Source organism: Bubalus bubalis, chromosome 19 (assembly GCF_019923935.1).
Source record: "Bubalus bubalis isolate 160015118507 breed Murrah chromosome 19, NDDB_SH_1, whole genome shotgun sequence".
Classification (NCBI taxonomy): Eukaryota; Metazoa; Chordata; class Mammalia; order Artiodactyla; family Bovidae; genus Bubalus; species Bubalus bubalis.
Window position 1 is genome coordinate 48,796,116 of NC_059175.1, and position 23,859 is coordinate 48,819,974.

General features: G+C 35.4%; 1 protein-coding gene across 1 annotated transcript in view; it reads left to right on the plus strand.

Annotated features, from left to right (window-relative positions):
• LOC102399288 (cadherin-10) overlaps positions 1-23,859 on the plus strand; it is a 194,269-nt gene that overhangs the window by 126,222 nt on the left and 44,188 nt on the right. Inside the window, exons 3-5 of the mRNA XM_045163648.1 lie at positions 11,992-12,286; positions 13,802-13,921; positions 14,349-14,516. Of these exons, the coding sequence (XP_045019583.1) occupies positions 11,992-12,286; positions 13,802-13,921; positions 14,349-14,516 (583 nt within the window). The remainder of the gene's footprint in view (positions 1-11,991; positions 12,287-13,801; positions 13,922-14,348; positions 14,517-23,859) is intronic.

Here is a 23,859-nt window from a genome sequence, read left to right on the forward strand (position 1 = left end):
AAAAAGGAATAACTATAAAATAAATTATTGATGAATTTAAGTATGTTGAAATTAAGTACTCTCTAAGACAAAAGGAACTACTGCCAGTGTTAAAAGAAACTTCCCAGACTAAAAGAAGAAACTTGCAATTATATAACCAAGAAGCTATTAATATTCAAGTACATAAAGAATTTGTTACAAATTGAGAAGAAAATGACAGAACAAGAGGAACAGAGGGATAAAAAAGGTATCAAAGCTTTTGATAGGAAATAGCTTTTCATAGGAAATCACCTATGAAAATTAAGTGAGAAAGTATGTCTCATTCAAAGGAATAGCAAGTGTTAAAACAGGAGATGGAATAAACTCAGCATGTTCAAGAAACAGGAAGGTCAATGTGATTTCAAGTAGTTAAAGGGAAAAATGGAAAGAGTTGAGGCCAGCATGACAGGCCAGGACTACGTCACGATGAATGTTGTGAACGATGGTAAGGCATTTAGACTGTGTTCTAAGTGTGATGAGAAACCATGGGTGGATTTTGAGCAGAGTTATGGCATGTACCGACTTGTATTTTTAAATGATGCCTCTCGTAGTGGGTGGAGGGTAACCATAGAAAGATGGAGCTAGAGCTGTGGAGGCTAGGTGGACAATTTAGTGACAGGTTTTAGTGACTTGTATTGGAATGGTGGTGTGGGGGCTGTGAGAAGCAGTTGGAGATATATTTTCAGTCCAAAAAGATTTGCTTATGGAATAAATGGGTAGAATTGGGGGAAATAAATCAATGGCCTCTAGGATTTTAGTTTGAAAGCCTGGCCATGCCGTTTACTAAAATGAGAAGAGTTGATTTGTGGGAAAGATGAAGATTAAACATTCAGTTTGGAATAAGTACTATTACTCACTTTTCAAAAATATAAAATATGGAAGGAAAAGATGCACATAAACTTCAAGATGATTATATGTATGAAGGTGTGAGGAAAGTAATGAAAGAACAGAGAAGGCTTCAACTGATGAATTACAGTTTATTTTAATTTTATTTTCTTTCTTAAAGCAAAAAGAATCCAACATAAATTTGCAAAATATTGACATTTATGGAATCCTGGTGCTCACTTTTTGCTTTATTATTCTCTATTTTTCTTTATATTCCATTATATTGGCATCCATTTCCTTTAGGAGTTATAGCCAGACTTAAAAGCCAAGTGTTTTTGGTGGGTGAAGGTGGTGGGGTCAGAGGGAAGGTAGGAAGATATCAAGATAAATTATGCTAACTTTGAACTGAGGAATAATAATCATAGGAAAATATGTATATTAATACTGCACATTTCAATGTATTTTCACAAACCAGTTTAAACTTAGAATTCTTTGAATTTTTATTCCCTCTTCATTTCTATTACGTTACCATCATATACTTTATTCCAGTATCCAAAGATAGTATGATTGTTTTGTATATTCAGTAGTTATTTATATTTACCACATAATTGCAGTTCTGATGTTATCATTCCCTTCACAAGTTTTATTTGATGTTGTTTTCTTCTGTAGAAACTTCAGTTTAACATTCCTTTAACTGAATGCCTATTGGGGTAAATACCCTTAGCTTTTGTCCAAAAACACATTTATTTCACCTTTCTTTAAGAAGCCTATTTCTGCACAGTGTAGATCAGGTAGCTCGTTATTTTCGGTAAGATGTTGTTCCATCATGTTTTGGCTTCCATCATATCTTTTCGGAAACAGGCAATTAGACTAATACTTGCTGCTTTGAAGTTAATGTATCTTTCTTGCTCCTGAAAACTTTTAGTTTTCTTTATGTTATCAAATTTCAAAAATGTGACTATAATGGGATTATTTGTAGTTTTACTTTTATTTGAGCTTCCCTGGTGGCTCAGTCAGTAAAGAATCTACCTGCAATGCAGGAGACCTGGGTTCAGTCCCTGGGTTGGAAAGATCCCCTGGAGAAGGGAATAGCAACCCACTCCAGTATTCTTGCCTGGAGAATTCTACAGAAGAGGAATCTGGCAGCTACAGTCCATGGGGCCGCAAAGATTCAGACATGACTTAGCGACTAACACTTTTATTTACTCTTTTAGAGTTTCTCAGATCTTACTGAATCTGCTTCTTGGTATCTTTCACCAGTTTTTAGAAATTCTTACCCAGTTTTTTGCTTCAAATATAATTTCATTTCATTCTCCTTTCTTTTTTCCTAGATATCCAATTTCATGTGTGTTGTACATTTTGAGTTTATTTCACAAGCATCCAAGGATCCTAATTTTTTCTCATGATTTTTTCTTTCTTCATTTCAGGTTTGCATTATCTATATACCTAACTCTAATCTGACAATCTCTTTTTACCTTCCAAAACATTAATCTTATGTTTTACTAACCCAATCTGCTATAAAAACTCTATAGATTTATGAATGTCAGATATTGTATTTTTGGTTTAGAAAGCTCTTTTTTTGATTCTTTTCTCAATTTCCATTTTTCATCTGTTCTTTTCTTTACATTTCAATACCTAGAATTTAAGGTTTTAATTTAGTGGGCTAGGGCCATATTCATAACTCCTGATTCTGCACATCACATTGCTTTTCTATTTTATGTACACACACACACACACACACACACAGACATGAACAAACGGATTTGTGAGGGAGGGGGATTACAATAGCATTCATAGCCCTTTTTCGGATTTCTATTTTAGTCATTTCAGTCAGTACTTTAAAAAATGCGACGACTGTAAAGATCCAAACCCCTTTTCATTTTCCCCTCCTTGCCCATAGCCCATAGAGACAGCAGGCAGTTGCCTGGTCCTTCTCCTTTTGGCATCCAATTATGTACTTATCACTCTATAATTTTCAAGATAAAAGCAGCTTTATAAGCCTTACAAATACAACAGCTTCAAATACTGCCTCTGTTGCAAAGTCTCCAAAACTTATAAGTCCTAAAATGGCACACAGAGAATTCTCATTAGTCTCTTTAATTTAGTTTAGTTCAATCCAATTCAAGAAATAATTATTTAAATAAACTCCTTCTGTAAATACGTATCTCTAGCCCTCTCCTTCCCTTCAAATCATTGTATCTTTCTTGATTAAGAGGAGGAAGGAAAGATTATCAGCTGCCTGTGTCACTCATTAAGAAGAGATGATCACTCTTCATTATTTCTTCTCTGATTTCTGTAGACCTTATTAATCAAAAATGGATCTCTTGGTTTTAAGTATTTTGCACATATGACAGAGGATGAGATGGCTGGATGGCATCACTGACTCAATGGACGTGAGTCTGGGTGAACTCTGGGAGTTGGTGATGGACAGGGAAGCCTGGCATGCTGTGATTCATGGGGTCGCAAAGATTTGGACACGACTGAGTGACTGAACTGAACTGAATCTTTTTAGACATGTATTTGTGCTCACTGTGTGTGCTCAGTCGCTCAGTTGTATCTGACTCTTTGTGGCTCCATGGACTGTAACCCTCCAGGCTCCTGTGCCCATGAAATTTTCAAGTTAAGAATTCTGATGGACTCTGAGAGAGAGGGAGAGGGTGGGAAGATTTGGGAGAACGGCATTGAAACATGTAAAATATCATGTATGAAACGAGTTGCCAGTCCAGGTTCGATGCACGATACGGGATGCTTGGGGCTGGTGCACTGGGACGACCCAGAGGGATGGTGTGGGGAGGGAGGAGGGAGGAGGGTTCAGGATGGGGAACACATGTATACCTGTGGCGGATTCATTTTGATATTTGGCAAAACTAATACAATTATGTAAAGTTTAAAAAATAAAATAAAATTAAAAAAAAAAAAAAAGAATTCTGGAGTGAGTTGCCATTTCCTACTCCAGTGGATCTTCTTGACCCAGGGATCCAACCCGCATCTCTTGTGTCCCCTGCACTGGTAGGCAGATTCTTTACCACTTGTGTCACCTGGCTAGACATTATTTACATATATTCCTTTATTACAAGTCTAAGATGCTTAAGAAGACTTCAAGTTGTGGAGAAAAATATGGTGTGAAATGTTCAATGTCATTTTCACACCACAAGGGAATACTTTGCATAATTTAGTGATTTTCAAAACAGTAAGACAGACTATGCCAGGCTTCTGAAAGAATATAAACTTTCTCTGAAGTATTTCCCCAATAACTCTCTTTGGAGAGGAAAACTAATACATAATTAGAAAATAACATGTCTACTGTGGGTTATGCATACCATTTAAGATTGTGAAGCAGATAATGCCCTAGAAAAGTATGTTTACAGAAAACTTAAATAAATGCCTTCAATGAAAGCTTGGTATCTTCACAGTACTGGGAAAGAAATGTATAAGTTGAGACACTGTGTGACCATGAATTGGCAGCATTCCTTGCAGGAGATGTCTTCTAGAATTTAATAGGACTCTCTGCAAAGAAGTCCGACCTGCTGCAGGGTCTTGAGTAATTCCCAACAACTTCTAAGAAAGACCCCCAAAATGCAAGATAATCCTAAACTGAACTTACCAGTTAAGGTGGCCCAAAAGCACAAAGCCAACTTTCAGTAGGCTGAACTCTCAAAAGACCAAATGGGAAGAGGAATCTCTGGTTTTTGAATGTGGGCAACCCCTGGAGTTTGGACACTTGAAGGAGCTCTCTAGAGACTCTGTCAAATTTGGATAACAACCACTTAAGTTTTTTCCAGATCCTAAATTATTCAAACAACATTGTCTATCAATCACTTAACCCTCTGTACTTGCTTCTGGTCCCAGAGAGAAATTGTTCAGAAAAGTGTTTATTAATCTGAGTCATCTGTGTGGGCTATTTTTAAACTATCGTATTTGGTTTTGCAATCCATTCCATTGATAAGCTTTATTTCTCATCCCCATTTCTATTTTTTGGAGGAAAAATTGTTTCATTGGGATTCATAAAAAATTATGTATATTTTTCTCTATCATTAATAGGAAAATAATATTCAATTTTACTCTGTAAACTTTGTACACTCAAGATTTGCAACCTCTCTCACCCTTTTTTCCCCTACTTTCAACAAAATGAGTAACTACCTATTTATTTCTGGCCAGATCCCATTTGCTGTAGTAAGCTTTCAGCTGCATTCTGGTCTGAGACCATCTTCATTATCTTTTTTAATTGGATGCAAATTTAAAGTTACTTGATTCAGTGCCTTAACTTCCATTTGATATTATAATATCAAATGTTTTATTATGTTAGTCGCTAGAGCAATTAGAGCAAAATGCTAATGATGATGGTACCAAAATAGCATAGCATATTTGCCACATGCTGAATTTTTTAAAAAACAAATATAGGATATATTGGCTGTTTGAAAGAACAGCAGGCATAAAATTATCACTGTATATTAGAAAATCTATTCAACAGTTTCTGATATTTTGAAGTTAATGAATACACACAAAGGAGAAATTGTTAAATTCAGATAGTGCTTCTTATAATCCTTTTGATTCATTTATCAAAATGTGTCCTTCAATAACTAGTCCATCTGTGTATGCTCAGTCATGTCCAACTCTTTGCAACCCCATGATTGTAGCCTTCTAGGTTCCTCTGTCCATGGGATTTCCCATGCAAGAATACTGGAGTGGGCTGCCATTTCCTTCCCCAGGGACCCAACCCAGGTATCTAACCTTCATCTCTTGCATCTCCTGACAGGCAGATTCTTTACCACTGTGGCACCTGAGAAGCCACTTCAATAGCTATTAATAGTCTAACCATTATAAATACAATCATAATATAATTCTGCAAGTATAATTCTGATTTTCTCAAACCAAATACCAATGATAACCAATATCCAAAAATGTATCAATATTCTGAATGAGGAAGAATCCCACCTAACAATATAAATTCCTCAGACTTTTACTGGCAGATTGATAGATACAATTTTTTACATTTTAAAACTTGGTCAATTTTTCTTCTAGCCAAGGAGAAAAATACAAGAGAAAAATTTTTTATTAGTATCCTTTTGGTGACAAATTAAATTCCCGGTACTTCATAGACCAATACTTTGACTGCTTTTATATTTCCAAATTTATGTGAAAAACTGAAAAATAAAAATGACTGATATTAAGAAGTAAAATTTCCACCAATAAAGTACTCATCCTGAAGTGTAATCTTAAATTAACTCCTATGTGACAAAAATTGATTGGATCTCAGTTTCTTCCTCTTAATGTAAAGGTGGTCTTAATCTATATAAACCACAAGACCCCTTTTAGCATACAAACTTTGTTTTAGACAAGTACCTTAAAACGAACATGAAGCTTTACACGAAATGTTTTAAAATTATCAGAAATCTGCCACATTTAAAATTACTAGCCTTTAATTAAATAATTTGTTGCTAAAATATTTATTCAAATTCAATAGATTGTTTAGTTTTAATTATTAAACTAATCAATATGAGCAAATGAGTTATAATAACCACATCCAAATTTAGAAAGTTTAATAATAGGAAAATGACTTATAAATGTGCAGCCCAGTATCAGTTGTTCTATTTTCATTAATTGTCATGTATCTTGCCATGTCCTTTATCTACTTGTGAATTTACAAGTAACACAGCAGGTTGTGAATTTTTAATAGGCTTTCCTAAAGGAAAGAAAAGGTCAGTATTAACATAAAATTCTTCTTAAAGATTTGTGGCACAAATGTTTCACACTGGAGAACAGGTGTTACCGAGGAACTAAAGCTTCAATAATCTGACATTTTTTTTTTATGTTTAAAGAAACTTTAATATCTCACATACTAAAATAGCACAAGGTCAAATCAATATAAAATTTATTTCCAGGTAGATGGTATAAGTTCTTTGGCACTTTTTCCATAATCTTTCTTCTCAATAACACAAACAACTGATTTTGTTCAATTAAATGTTTAATAAATCCAAGTACTGATAACTAATATCTAAACCAAAAAATGTAAGAGTAATGAGAAAACTACAATTATAAAAGATTAAATCTTCCCTGATCTTTGCTTATTATAATAAGTGAATTGGAATGTAAAATAAAATTTCTATCACACACACAAGAAATGAGGGAGACAAACAACAGCAGGGTAAGAAGAGAAGAGAATGCAAAAAAGAAATAATTACGGTAATAAAGAGAAGCTTAAAAAATAGAAGCCTAAAAAATAGTTTAGGCCGAGGACTATAATTAAAGAACTTTGTCCGTTGGTCCTTTTCTATAACTTTTAGAAAATCAGCATCATCGTCATACCCTTTACTAGTTAACTCTCATCTCCCGTTAGGTTTATCTAGAGTAAAAAGCAACTTGCCAAGTCTCAGGACATGTAGAAATGCATCTTTCTGCCTTATAGTATGTATCTGTTTTATCTCTTTACTTGTCCAATTCTCACATGTGTCTATTTAAATAATATTTCAATAAACATAGACTAACACAAAGCCCCCAAATATGGTCATTTTGTCCTTTTAGTCTAGTGTTAGTGTTCCATTGTTTCCTTCTGTGAGAAAAGAACGTTTTTTTCTTTACTTTTATGCAAGTTCTTAGAGTTCAAGAGAAATATATTATGTCTAGTTTCTTAAAACCAACACTTATAAATCCATAGATCTAATTTGTTTCTCTTACATTTGAGAGGGAAGAAGTCTTTTCATTTCTGAATCACGAAACCAGCAGTCCAGCTTCCAACTGACATCTCTTTGATTCCCAGCTATCATGTTCAATTTTCTAATCCAACGGAAACTCCCCCAGTATGTGGTCCAATTACAAGATTTAATTTTCACTCTCTGTAGTATAAGTGAAGGTAAGAATCCTGCTGTGATTCATATTCCAATACTGAGCTTTCAAAAATTAAAATCTCACCATACCAGCAACTTCTTTTTTGTATGTCTAACTGATTAGAAGAGCAGAACTGGTCTTAATGATTCCCATCTTGCCTTATTTCCATCTTCACTCTGAATCTGTGTTCTATATTCATCCAGTGTTCTTTATGAGATATGAAATTTGTAAAGTGCAGAAAAAAAAATCCCCAGGTTTAAACCTCTACTCCTTCTTTACCACGGGACTTGTGTGATGTATATTTAAGGAACTCCACTCTTTTCCATAAGCTAGTTTAGGGACTGTCTGTGAATTTCTATTACTGTGTTTAAATCCCCCATAGCACTAGGATGAAACTGTTGATTTCCTTTTAGAAAGACTTGATTCTTATGAGACTAGCTAAATATTTCTCAATTAAAATTGTTGAATGAATAGACAGTAAACACTGTAAATGTCTAAAAGACATCATAAAGTTATCTGATGAAATGATTGATAATATCAATAATCTTGTTTTGAACTATTTGTTTCCCAGACAGAACAAGAAATATGCAATGCTTATATCTGTCATTTGGAAAATTGAAGCTGTATTGCACATTCATATAATTGGAAAGTTTCCCAGTAACTATGTGCATTTTCAATTACTAAAATGCTTCAATCTCATGACTTTTTTTTCCCCTGGACAATACAGTCATATGTTACTTCTGAGAGCTGTTTTGTTAAACACAGATATTTCTTATTTCTCAAGTTTACTTTGTTGTTTATGAATAGCTAAAAATGCAGTAAAAAATTGTTACCTGACTTCTAGAACTTCTTCTCCAAAGTACCTATCCATTTGAGATTTTCTTTTTTTATGTTCTATCTGTAATAATGAGGCTTTTACCCAGAAATTAGGAAAATTAAGTTTGATCCAAATTTAATGGCTAAATGATGATTACTACAAATAATTGAAAAATAAACTGCTTTTATAAACCAAAGAGTAACCAGTAATGCAATATAGTTGGGGGGAGGAATTAAATATTTGTTTAATTTAAACAATTTTGATGTCCACTTCAAAATACTTTCACAGGCAAGTTCTTTGACATAAGCACCTATAAAGCAAATGAACTTTCAAATAAGGGAAAATATTCTACTTTAAAGAGAATATAATCAGTATAATATTTCTACAGGCAATTAGATAAAAATTGTTGCTGGTTTAAGTAAAGAGGAAAAAAAATCAAACCTACTTAGGTAAATATCTGATTCTATAATATTTTGCATAATTGAAGGATATTGTCTCCAATTTTTATTTCTCTAGGCTACAGGTAAGTATGCCTATTCTTATTAATGACTACATTTTATACAAGTATTAAAAAAAAAGTGTAACCAATAAACTTATTTACAAAGCAGAAACAGACTCACAGACATAGGAAAAAAAAAACAAACTTACTGTAACCAAAGATGAAGGAGGGAGAGAAATAAATTACATATATGGGATTAATAGATACATACTACTATATATAAATAAACAACAATGACTTACTGTCTAATACAGGAAACTATATTCAATATCATAATAACCTATAGTAGAAAACAATAAAAAATAATGTATAACCAAATTAATTTGCTGTATACCTGAAACTAACTATATTGTAAATCAACTATGAAAGTGAAAGGGAAAGTCACTCAGTGTGTCTGACTCTTTGCGACCCCATGGACTATACAGTCCATGGAATTCTCCAGGCCAGAATACTGGAGTGGGTAGCCTGTCTCTTCTCCAGGTGATTTTTTCAACTCAGAGATAGAACCTGTGTCTCACACATTGCAGACGGATTCGTTACCAGCTGGGCCACAAGGGAAGCCCAAGAATACTGGAGTGGGTAGCCTCTCCCTCCTCCAAGAGATCTTCCCAAGCCAGGAATTGAACTGGGGTTTCCTGCCTTGCAGGCAGATTCTTTACCAACTAGGCTATCAGGGAAGTCCAAAACTACACTTCAATTTTAAAAAAGACAACATGGACATGATGATGTCTAAGTAATAGTACATGCTTTACCAAAACTTCAAAAATCTACACATTGTTTTTCTATTTCTTACCAGATAAAAAGCAAAATAAAAAATTTAAATGGTAATCTCTTACTATAAATAATCAAACCATGATCATAGCATTAAAAAAATGTTTATTGGTTGGGTGATACAGTTAGACAAAAACTTAAAATCCTTGTGTTTTACAGAGCCATGCTCTGTTTATCTTATGGCTAAGTCTCTACCTTCAGGGAAAGAATTCTGTGACAAGAAAGGGAGTTTTCGTATCTGAAACTGGCACATCCATTTCCAGACCATGCTCAAAGTACTTGGGACTCATTATTCCCTCCCCAGACATCCTTAAATTGCTTCTAGATCCTGAAGAGTCCCTTCTCCAGGTCAGGCTACCAAAGGCCAGATTTACCCATTATTATATGAAGCTTTAATTCTGAGGCCGGTCTAGTGTGAATTTGTTAAAAACAATATACAGTCACCCCTCCACAACTGTGAGCTCAGTGTCTGTGAAAAGTGAAAGTGTCAATCATTTCTGACTTTTTATGACTTCATGGACTGTATCCTACCAGATTTCTCTGTCCACAGAATTCTCCAGGCAAGACTGCTGGAGTGGGTAGCCATTCCCTTTTCCCGGGGACCTTCCCAATCCAGGGGTGAAACCCAGGTCTCTTGCATTCCAGGCAGATTATTTACCATCTGAACCACCAGGGAGATTCAACCAATCGCAGGTGGTAAAAATGGTGCACAATCCATGGGTGGTAGAATCCACAGATGCTCAACCTATAGATACTGAGGGCTGAGGGCTTCCCTGGTGGCTCAGTTGGTAAAGAATCTGCCTTCAATGAATGTGACCCAGGTTCAATCCCTGGGTCAGGAAGATCCCCTGGAGGAGGGCATGGCAACCCACTGCAGTATTCTTGCCTGGAGAACTCCATGGACAGGGAAGCATGATGGGCTACAGTCCATGGGGTTACAAAGAAATGGACATGACTGAGTGACTAATACACACAGGACTTCACTGTGCCATTTTATGTCAGGATTCAAGAATCTTCAGAATTTGGCATCCACTGGGATCCTGGAATCAATACTCCATGGATACTGCAGGGCAATTGCTGCTGCTGCTGCTGTCACTTCAGTTGTGTCCGACTCTGTGCGACCCCATAGACAGCAGCCCACCAGGCTCCCCCATCCCTGGGATTCTCCAGGCAAAAACACTGGAGTGGGTTGCCATTTCCTTCTCCAATGCATGAGAGTGAAAAGTGAAAGTGAAGTCGCTCAGTCGTGTCTGACTCTTAGCGACCCCATGGACTGTAGCCTACCAGGCTCCTCCGCCCATGGGATTTTCCAGGCAAGAGTACTGGAGTGGGTTGCCATTGCCTTCTCCAGGGCAATTGCCAAATGATACATGGGCTCCTGGACAATATTAGGACTGGAATGGGATGTGCACAGGGCTGAATCCAAATGAATGCATGTAAAGCTCTTTGATGTGATGACTAGATTCTGGAAGATTAGTGCTGTTGCTCTGTATTGCATTGTTTCTGTATAAAACTTTTTTACGCTTGTTAAGAAGATAGATTTGACAGGGTAGGAAGCTAGATAGAGCATATATTATTTAGTTGTTTATTAGCTTGATTTATATCTTTCAAATATTTAGACTGGTGTTATATAGATATCTATTCATACTCTTGTTCTGAACTCTACAAATATTTCTTGGGGCAGCTGCTGTTTTTTGTATGAATCAAAGAACAATGGGTAAGTTTCCTAATGTAGGAGCTGTGTCATGCAACTTGCCTGTCCTACAATCCTTAAGATATTGTGAATTCCCCAACAGAAATACAGTAATTAATAATAAGTTTACAGGAGATAAATGCTCTGTGTAATATGAGAGTAAAAGTATTTTCCATTCACAGCAAGAGATGAGAGCAGCAGAGTTTACATCAGCATATCAAGACTGATGACTTATGTCTTTGTCAGGAGTTATTTGCTTACAGAAATGGTTATACACCAAGCTAAGCAAAGAAAGGAGCTGTGTTTGGTTTATTTTATTATTTTTTCCATTTGGAATAAAAATCACACCGATATGGAAATGGCTAGTCCTATTGTTTAAAGTATATAGATGAGTGTGATCATACTTATTCAGCTCTCATTTCAAGAACTAAGATAACTGACCCCATTATTCAAAGATGGGGCTTGAGAGACCTTCTTTGAATTCTTTCTGCATTATGTACCTTTAGACATTATCATGGATATGCTCATTTTTATTTCCCCTAGCTTCATTCAGACCAAGATAAAGGAGATGGATCCCTCAAATATATTTTATCTGGAGATGGAGCTGGTACTCTTTTTATTATTGATGAAAAAACAGGTGACATTCATGCCACAAGAAGAATTGATAGGGAAGAAAAGGCCTTTTATACTCTACGTGCACAAGCTATTAACAGAAGAACTTTAAGGCCAGTAGAACCAGAGTCTGAGTTTGTGATCAAAATCCATGATATCAATGACAATGAGCCAACGTTCCCAGAGGAAATTTATACAGCGAGTGTTCCTGAAATGTCGGTTGTAGGTGAGTTCATTTACAATGTTTATGGCAGCATTCAAAAAATATAAAAAATAGATATCAAGAAATTCTTAGAATATTGCGGTCAATTAACTGAACTCATGTTTGATTTCCTAAGAGTACATACTTAATTTTATGAGTAAAAAATGAGTCAGAAAAAAGATTAATGCATTTTTCACCTCCTATGGGTTTGTAAATTTCTACAATATAATAAATAGACACTTCCCTCAAAAATGCAAGAAAATACCATTGAACTTCAGTAGAAAACTATGAAAACACAAATGTTTGTCACATGTATTTGGAGAATAGTTGTGTAAAATTCTGACTCCAAATATATTGTAAGTACACTTAGAACACCATAAATGTAATCTGGAGTCTTTATATGTGTACTCTCATTGTAATTTGTCTAAAGAGTTTGTATTACCTAAATGACATGAACAATGAAATTAATTAGATTTTCTACTATACTTCATATTAAATTTTTAAAAATATTTCACTATAGCCATTATATATAAAACTTTCCTGATATAAATCTCTTATTCAAATAAACCAGTTAAAAATTAACAGCTAATGACAAATGGATACACAATTACAAAATTAAGTTGCAAAAGCTGTGAAACAGAATGTGTGAAAAAACTGGAAGTAAAACATTCAAGAAAATAGAATTTGCTTTTCAATAAATAAATAGAAGTTGTTGGTAGGCAAAGAAAATTAAGACTGATTTCATGTTTTTGTTAAATAAAGAACCACAGAAAAGTAAATAGCAGGAAACAATGATAACATTTATAGAGATACGTATTCAGATTTAGTAAAATATATTCATTTCTCAAATGTAAGAGAAGTTAACTGATGAAGTAAATCAGATATATTTTCCTTGTAACAAGTATAATAGAAAATGTCATACTGCTTTTCTCAAAAGCATTGTTCAGGGATTATTATTTAATATTTACTTCACTAAATCCCAAGGACTTTTGGCAATCACCTTAATATAAAGCCCTTTTATATATTTTGAACTTTATTAAATAGCTTTTAATAGTTCATGGGACTTGGGATCATCTTGGACTGTTTCTAAATTTAGAATTTAATCTATTCATAAAACTGTATTCTGGAGCAGATGTTAATTATTTTTATGGTTAATTAGTGGAGAGAGGGAAAGAAAAGCCTACTTACTCCTTTGTGCTTAGATATGCCCTTTACACGAAACAAATCTATTATCTGAAAGTGAATTTAAATATCAAACCGGAGCATTTCTAAAGTGTCTGCCTTTACTATAATCTGATACACTGTCAGCATTATCTATTACATGAATGAAATACACCTGTTGGCTAAATAAAATACCTAGTTGAATTCAAAGTTTACCTATAATAACTCTCTCTATATTTTTTCATCTAAATTATACACAAATGTTTCTTTAAGAGGTCATTATTAAAGCCAAAAATCATTCAAGTCGTCCATGAAAACCAGTGCTTTTGCTCCTCCTTCTGGTACTGTGCAGAACTAAGCTGAATTTGGATACTTCAGGTACTTCTGTGGTGCAAGTCACAGCTACAGATGCCGACGACCCTTCCTATGGAAACAGCGCCAGAGTCATTTACAGCATACTTCAAGGGCAGCCATATTTCTCTGTGGAGCCTGAAACAGGTCAGGAATCATGAATCAGTGTTTATTTATTTAATAATCTCTATTATCGTTATAAGTTTAAAAAAAAGGAACAACACCTGAACATTATACTCACAGAAGAGTGATGATGCCACAATTAAAGGTATAAGAACTCGAAGTTGAATGACTGCACAAACTAATGGGAATATACCTGCTTTTATATTTTTCCATCCGGGTTTAGGGCACTAGGTAGCATATATGACATTCTTTAGAAAACAGAAGAATGTCACAAACTGGAAAATTTTTACTAAGAATCATTTTTACAATCTGTAGACAATAAAAAGCAATGAAGAAAACATTTTTGTCTTTCAAAAATCACTACTTTGGATTTGCAATTTGTGAGCTTAATCAAATAACAATTGAGATTTTAATGACTGTAATAAAAGTTTTCTTTTTTTTTTTCTTCAAGGTATCATAAGGACTGCTTTACCAAACATGAACAGAGAAAATAGGGAGCAATATCAGGTGGTAATCCAGGCCAAAGACATGGGCGGCCAGATGGGAGGCTTATCAGGGACCACCACGGTCAACATCACGCTGACAGACGTCAATGACAATCCCCCACGCTTCCCCCAAAGTAAGCTTTCTTTAACGGCCTTTCTGCAGGGCAAAAGCTTTAGAGTGAAAAAAGAAAAAAAAAAAGCAACTGTCATTCATTTCCTTTAAAACAGATTGAAACGTGCTACAAGGATGAAGAAAAAAGATGTATATTCTGATGAATTCATTGTTTTTTTTTGTTTTTTTTAATTTTATTTTATTTTTAAACTTTACATAATTGTATTAGTTTTGCCAAATATCAAAATGAATCCGCCACAGGTATATATGTGTTCCCCAGGTTCAGAATTCATTGTTTTTAAAAGATAAAAATTAAACATTTCAAGCATAGTTCTTTCAGAGACAGAGGGCTCTATGATCACAAACTCTCTCCATATATAAATATATATATATGTACCTATATGTTCTATGTCCATGGTTATCATCTAAGAACTATTTCTATCAGTTAGCAAAGAAAAAAAAAACTAAGTTATACTTTCACAATGAATGTGTTTATTTCTACTTAGAATTTAATAAGGAGGATTCTAATTTGAGGATAAAATTTTTCAGTAAAATATCTAATTTTTCATATTATAAAGACTTAGCCAAAAAAAAAAAAAAAAAAAAAAGACCTAGCCAAAAAGAACTACATAGGTAGAAACTTACAAACTAATCAAACTTCCATTTACTATCACTATGCTAGGCTTGCAGGTGTTTGGAATAGCAATCTTATTAAAAAAAGTTTGTATTTCTGATCTATTTATAGATTTATTTTGTGGTTTAAAATGAATCCTTCAAACGCTCAAAACAGGTCAGGAATAGGTTAAGAACCATTAGCATCTGACCATATAATTACATTTGTTTATTTTCTTTTATACAAATTTTTTAGAAAACATGCAGCTAGAGCAGATGATATTGGGTCTTAGAGGACATTGCCAAGACTTGGTCAATTTCCTGTTAATCTAAAAGACCCTTTGTTTCAAGGTGGATTCTCACATTGTTAGGAAATGTGGTATAAAACAGAGGCTTTGGGATGACTTATGTTTTTAATTTTTAACATTTGCTGCATATAAATTTCTAAATTGATCTCCCAATTTTAGCTTTTTTTTTTTTTGCCTTATGTAACTTTGTGTTTAGATATTAAAACGTAAAAAGCAATAGCTTTACGTGATATTTATATGTTTATACTAAAGACCATTATACAGAAAGAATTATAGGCTAAGAATTACTGTGTTGTTTTGACTCTTTAGAAGCATTTCACCTTTCTTCTTGTACCAGTTTTATCTAACTTTGATTATTAATAGTGCATGATTTTAATCAAATTGTTTAAAATCGTGTGTGTTGAAAGATTATAAAATTCATATAGAATAATCTAGAGTGGACTAATCCTATACTCATGTATTTTTGATGATATTTTGTTAGATATTTAATTTACATGTCCTTCAGCCATTGCTATTGTGGTATTTGACCCAAAACACAGAGAGAAGAGGGTCTGCTTATCCTGTTTTCCAATTATCAGGCCTCAACTTCAGGGTAATTTTAGTATTGGCAGGGAAAAGAAAATCAAGAATAAATCTTTATAGTTCTTTCAGAACAGCTGTAAAGACATGCCTATACACTAAAACTTGACTTTCACATTTTACATTTCTGACTGCCTTTTAGCATGAGCCTCTTACCAAGAGAATAGAATACAAATCTGGAAAAACAAACTGTAACTAGCTGCACAGTCCACAATGAGCAAAAGTATTTGTGAGAAAAGTATTTTGAGTAAAAGACAACCATTAAAAGGATTATTACATTTTTTTTTTTTTACATTTTATTCTTAATGTTAATTATTTATTTGGCTGCATCGAGTCTTAGTTGCAGCACATAGGCTATTTTGTTTTGGCATGCAGGCTTCTCTCTAGTTGTGGCCCATGGGCTTGTTTCCCTGTGTCATGCAGGATTTTAGTCCCCTGACCAAGGATTGAACCCATGTCACCTGCACTGGAAGGTGGATTCTTAAACACTGGACCAGCAGGGAAGTTCCAGGATTATTAGAGTTTCAATTCTCAAGAACATATATGCACATGTGTCAAAAATACACAGCCTATTTAAAATTTATGCATTTTATAAACAAATTAATAGATTCTAATTAAATGGAAAAAATAGACATTTGAACACATGAAAATATCCAGTAAAATTCATTGTATCATTTTTCTTCTACTACAATACCTTTATTTATTCATTCACTGGTTATGTTGTTTTCTTTTGTTAAGTCAGATTTTGTGGTTGGTATCTGGTAGGCATATTACACAAACCAGGATATAATAGTAATAGTAATAATAATAAAATAATAGTAATGAAAAGAAAGAGCATAGCATATTTTCTGAATAGCGTTTTCATTTCACCATTTAACCATACATCAAGTTACTACTTTATTTTGTCATAACCCATTGAGGTTAGTATCTCCATTCTACAAATTAGAAAATGAATGCTATAGACATTAAGGATGAACTACAAGTAATGGCAGAGGTGGTTTGAAATCCATGCCCAACTCCAGATGTACACCATAATATGTTAGAAGAAGTTTTAGAGCATCCTGTATCCTATCTCATTATTTTTAAATTATAAATGGAAATATAATTTATGGATTTTTATTTTCTCAATTATCTTTTCTCCTATGAATATTTGGAACCATATCTTACTATTGGGAACACTCAGTCATGGCAATTAGAATGTTACTTGATAGTCTAAGTTACTTAACATGCAGAAAACTAGTTTTTAATTTCTCATCTCATTTCATTAAATAGCCAATGTTTGGCGAGAGTTCCACAGGTTATGAAGACCCTCATATGTAGCATATCATTGACACTCACAAGTTACTTGTATACACACATTGCTATTATTATCATATCCAATATGTAGAAGAAGTAAAGGAGGTTCAGAGTGGAAATAATAAAGAGAACAAACTAGTACTGCTTAATAAAAATAGAATGTAAACCAAGAATGTGTGCCACAAATGTAATTTTAAAATTTCTATCAGCCATACTTAAAAAATTAAAATAAGCAGAACATATTAATTTTAATCATATATTTTAACCCAATATTATCCTTTAAACATATCATTAATATAAAACTTATGCAGATGTTTTACATTCTTTTGTCACATGAATCTTTGAAATATCCTCTTTCATCAAGTATTTTCCAGCTGTATCAAGCTCAAGCCAGACATTTGCAATCAGTAACTGCATGAGGGCTAGTGACTTAACTGGTGTCTGCCATATGAGACAGTTTAGGACAGACTATGGAGTCATTCTCATGAGCCCAACTTTGTCTTCTTCATTTGCGGGCTTTCTCACGTTGGTCCATTTGAATGACGTCTTAATAGAAGGGGCCATTCCAGTGCCATTCAGTAAAACTGGATGGCAGTGCATAACCCGTGGAGTGGTAAGACCAAATAATTTTAAGTATATGAAGTACTTGACTCAGTGGCTGGCTAATAATGTATTTATGTGCTCTATTATGTTAATGTGTACAAGTACTGCTCTATTTTTATTATTATTTAATATTATAAAAGTAGGGTTAAAACTTAAACTTCCATGCAAGTTAATCCAAGTTCAAGATTTTCTACAATGGTACATCTGTAGGAGATAAACAGTCATTTGGAAGGAACAGAAACAGATGAAGGGCCATGTGTCCTTCATTGCTTATCTTATTTGTTGTGTGGATCTGTAAAAATCATTCTCAATCAGACAGTTTTGTCCCCTAAAATATATTTAACAATATCTTAAAACATGTTTGTTTGTCTCAACTGGTCACTACTACTGGTATCTGTTGGATGTAAGCTAGAAATGCTGCTAACCATCCCTACAGGTCACTTGACAAAAAATTATCTGACCCAAAATGTCATCAGTAGTGAGGTTGAGAAACTTTGATATTATTTGAGGATCTCAAGTGAAACCAGAAATTCTTTCATTTAAAAATATTTATTGAGAAGCTCTTTTTCCAAACACTATTGTAAATATATATATATGTATATATGCTTTTTGTCCCTATGATCGTTCATTAAAATGGGAGAGGCAGATGATACATAAAAAAAAAAAACAAAAACAATTATACAGACAAGGTATTCACTTAGTTCTAGGTAAAAAGAGAAACATGAGTGTTCCAAGGGGGACGATAAGGGAAGATCTTGCTCATGAGGTGATATTTCATCCAAACACTGCAAAATGTAATAGTTCACAGTGGTAAAGGATTTGCCTGTCAATGCAGGAGATGCAAGAGATGGGTTCAATCTCTGGGTAAGGAGGATCCCCTGAAGTAAGAAATAGCAACCTGCTCCAGTATTCTGGCCTAGGAGATCCCATGGACAGAGAGCCCTGATGAGCTACAGCCTATGGGGTCACAAAGAGTCAGACATGACTGAGTGAGCACACAAACACACACACACACACAGGTGGGAAAGTCTTTCAAGCAAAGGAAACAGCAGATGGGAAACTCTGACTAGGAAGTTGAATGATGTTGAATGAAAGTTGATGGTCAAGAAATGAAGACCAATGTGATTGGATCATACCAAACAACAAGGTTGCTGGGGGAATAGATCAGCGAGCCCTGCACTCACAGAAACATTGGCAACAGTAAATTATTATTGAAATTAAAACACACACACACACACACACACAGCTACATGTGTGACCTAAGTTACCATTGTGGTCTTGTACTTTAGAGGTATAAGCATGTGAACATTGGTAAGACATGTGCACCTTAGCATGGTTCTAAAAGAGAAGCAATGGATTAGAAGGTTGAGATGCACCTAAAAACAGTTCCAAAAGGATTTTAGGGTTTTTCTCCAGATAGTAAATTGCATTTTCACTACCAAAACAATGTATCTGTTGAAATTATTTCAGAATCCTAGGTTGTTTCAAGCGACTTTGATTTTAAAAACAATTAGTGACAAAAAAATATATTGCTTTCCTTCTGATGATAGGCATGGTGCTTGCAATTAAGCATATGAGGGTTAATAAGTTTTTGTTACCAGAAAGAGGACTTTTTTCAGGGCCTGAGAGTGGGCTCTTGACTAACACTTGGAAATGAATTGTCTGAGGAGACAAACATACTGACGAAGCAAAAGTCTATTGGGAAGGAACCCCAGGTGGAGAGCAGCAGGGGAAGAGGAACCCAGGAGAACCAGAACCGCTCTGCTGTATGGCACAGTCTCAGGTTTTACGATAATGGGGTTAGCTTTCCAGGTTGTCTCTGGCCAGTCATCTTGCTTGGCCCTGGTGGTGCATGCATCTCAGAAAAGATGAGTTTTAGCTTCAGGGTTTCTGGGGGGTTGACAAGACATTTTAGGAGCTGGCGTCTCTTCATCCTTTTGGCCCCTCCTAAATTCTCTCAGTTTTCCACAGCAGCACTCTGATTTCTTATTGGGATCTCCCGTTGTGAGGCAGCTCGTGCAAGCAGTTATTATTGTACCTGGCCAAGGCCGGTGTTTTTGGATGTTAACTGTTCTCTAACATCTTGAATCCTGATTACAAATGGCTTACTGTCTAACAGGGGAGAGAATATTTCAATATGAAATGATACATGTGATAAGGGAACTTGGGACAGAATTTAATGAGCGAAAAAAGGAGCAGCACTTTTCCAAACAGAGGGGAGGAGAACTGAGTGCATCCTTTACAATGGAAGATATTTTTGAGAGAATTTATCTTTTGATATAAACCCTTTCTTCGAACTACTACAAGCCATAAAGGCAGGGAAAGAAGGAGAGTTTATGAAGTTGGAAATTAGCAAAATTAGCAATGTAGAGTATTCAGATCAGATCAGATCAGATCAGTCGCTCAGTCATATCCGACTCTCTGCGACACCATGAATCGCAGCACGCCAGGCCTCCCTGTCCATCACCAACACCTGGAGTTCACTGAGACTCATGTCCATCGAGTCAGTGATGCCATCCAGCCATCTCATCCTCTGTCATCCCGTTCTCCTCCTGCCCTCAATCCCTCCCAGCATCAGAGTCTTTTCCAATAAGTCAACTCTTCACATGAGGTGGCCAAAGTACTGGAGTTTCAGCTTTAGCATCATTCCTTCCAAAGAAATCCCAGGGCTGATCTCCTTCAGAATGGACTGGTTGGATCTCCTTGCAGTCCAAGGGACTCTCAAGAGTCTTCTCCAACACCACAGTTCAAAAGCATCAATTCTTCGGTGCTCAGCCTTCTTCACAGTCCAACTCACATCCATACATGACCACAGGAAAAACCATAGCCTTGACTAGACAAACCTTTGTTGGCAAAGTAATGTCTCTGCTTTTGAATATGCTATCTAGGTTGGTCATAACTTTCCTTCCAAGGAGAAAGCGTCTTTTAATTTCATGGTAGCAGTCACCATCTGTAGTGATTTTGGAGCCCAGAAAAATAAAGTCTGACACTATTTCCACTGTTTCCCCATCTATTTCTCATTAAGTGGTGGGACTGGATGCCATGATCGTAGTTTTCTGAATGTTGAGCTTTAAGCCAACTTTTTCACTCTCCACTTTCACTATCATCAAGAGGCTTTTTAGTTCCTCCTCAATTTCTGCCATAAGGGTGATGTCATCTGCATATCTGAGGTTATTGATATTTCTCCTGGCAATCTTGATTCCAGCTTGTGTTTCTTCCAGTCCAGCGTATCTCATGATGTACTCTGCATATAAGTTAAATAAACAGGGTGACAATATACAGCCTTGATGGACTCCTTTTCCTATTTGGAACCAGTCTGTTGTTCCATGTCCAGTTCTAACTGTTGCTTCCTGACCTGCATACAAATTTCTCAAGAGGCAGATCAGGTGGTCTGGTATTTGCATATCCTTCAGAATTAGCAAAGGACATATTCTGTGCAAGTAGAAAAAGAAAATGGTAAAAGATTGCTTCAAAGTGGTGGTGAGAATTATCTATGGTGATGCTTTTAATGTTTACTTTTCTGTATTATCTATTTTCTATCTATTTTTATAACTTGATACAAGAAAACCAGAATAACAAATGATAGAAAAGAACAAGAGTGACAACTGCTTCAAAGTCAGATAAAATGAGTTTTGAGTAGCAGCTATTGGAATTTACATAATGGGGTTAATTGTGGATGATCTTCCCCAACTGCTTTTAGTAGAAATCATTTAAAGAAGCTGTAGGATTGTAAACTGAGGAATAAAAGAGAGTCAGAAAGAAGATCAAAGAAATAATGCCTGAACTTTAAAAAGCTTAGGTGAACAAGAAAATAAAATAGAAAAGGAATATATTGTAATAGTTAAAAATAAATCCTAGATTAAGGGTGAATCAGTAGATAATTTTTGAGAGCATCCTTTCTCCATACTCAAAGCAAGACTTAGGACTACAGTTAACCAAGGACATGAGCTACTGGTGGAAGGTGTAGAAAATTAAGAAATGATCACATCAAAGTACAATATGATGTCTGGTCATGGGGTAAGTACATGAACAACAGAAGGAAGAATAAAGGACTAGTTATTTTCAGCATGAATAGGAGAGGCCTCTCTCTAAGGAGGCCTGAATAATTTTGAAAATAGAAAATGCATACAATTAGATAATTTTGCTTCTCTAATTGTCATTTCCTGCTTATACAGTACTTCAGTTCAGTTCAGTCGCTCAGTCATGTCTGACTCTTTGCGACCCCATGAACTGCAGCATGCCAGGCCTCCCTGTCCATCACCAACTCCCGGAGTTCACTCAAACTCATATCCATTGAATCGGTGATGCCATCCAGCTATCTCATCCTCTGTCATCGCCTTCTCCTTCTGCCCCCAGTCCCTCCCAGCCTCAGTCTTTTCCAATGAGTCAACTCTTCACACGAGGTGGCCAAAGTACTGGAGTTTCAGCTTTAGCATCAGTCCTTCCAATGAACACCCAGGACTGATCTCCTTTAGAATGAACTGGTTGGATCTCCTTGCAGGCCAAGGGACTCTCAAGAGTCTTCTCCAACATCACAGTTCAAAAACATCAATTCTTTGGCACTCAGCTTTCTTCACAGTCCAGATTTCACATCCATACATGACCACTGGAAAATCCATAGCCTTGACGGACCTTTGTTGGCAAAGTAATGTCTCTGCTTTTGAATATGCTATCTAGGTTGGTCATAACTTTCCTTCCAAGGAGTAAGCGTCTTTTAATTTCATGGCTGCAGTCACCATCTGCAGTGATTTTGGAGCCCAGAAAAATAAAGTCTGACACTGTTTGCACTGTTTCCCCATCTATTTCCCATGAAGTGATGGGACCAGATGCCATGATCATAGTTTTCTGAATGTTGAGCTTTAAGCCAACTTTTTCACTCTCCTCTTTCACTTTCATCAAGAGGCTTTTTAGTTCCTAGAATGCTGCAATTAACAAATAAGGTCACTTATATTAAATGTTTTCAGTAGTAACCATAACATATCGTTTCTCCCCATGTACATGCCTGCTAAGTTGCTTTAGTTGTGTCTGACTCTTTGGGACCCCATAGACTGTAGCCCTCTAGGCTCCTCTGTCCATGTGATTCTCCAGGCAAGAATACTGGAGTGGGTTGCATGCCCTCCTCCAGGGGATCTTCCCGACCCAGGGATCAAAGCCACGTCTCAAGCCTCCTGCTTCTCCGTACATAATGATTTGCCTCCCCTTCCTTATTCCTTCTCCATGAGAATGTACAATGTTTCTAATCTTGCGTTTTGTGCTCTGATGCTGTGCTGTTACTCACTGATGGCCATAAAGAAAATAAAAGTGCCTTACCTCTAAAGTACCTATAACTTCAGCAAAATGAATGAACTTATCTCATATGAATAAAAGAACATCCATGGATGAGGACTTCAGAGCAAATGTTTCTGCTCTTCAGGCAGTCAAACGTTCAATGGTCCTTGAATTTTACTATGTTTCATTGTGCTAGGATAGACAGACGTTATATTCAATCACCTGTATTCTATCCACCTGGTATTTTCAATTGAGTATTTTAGTTTCTTTTACCCCACGTACTTCCTTCTTTCCCTAAAAATCAGAAAACAAAATAGGCTTTGTGGAAAAGGACTATGAAGAGATTAAAGTACTGAAACCTGATCATTGTAGGCTTGGCAAAAACACCCAGGACAGTGGAATTTGTGCCCAAATGGTCTTTTTAAAAAGCACCTCTGGAAAAATGCTAGGATACTGTTTCCTCTTGAATCAGAATCAGTGATTAAGGAATAGATGATCTGCAGAGACAAGGCTAGTCTCATTGCCTTAATACAGAAGAAGATATTGTATGATAAGACTCTCTCAAATACATTCTAAAAAGAGAAAAATAGAAATAGAATGACAAAAAAATAGACATCAGAAAGGAAGGTCCACTCCTAGAGAAAAAGAGTTTACAAAAGCAGTTATGTGGATGATCAAGGTTTTAGTCAACCAGCTGAT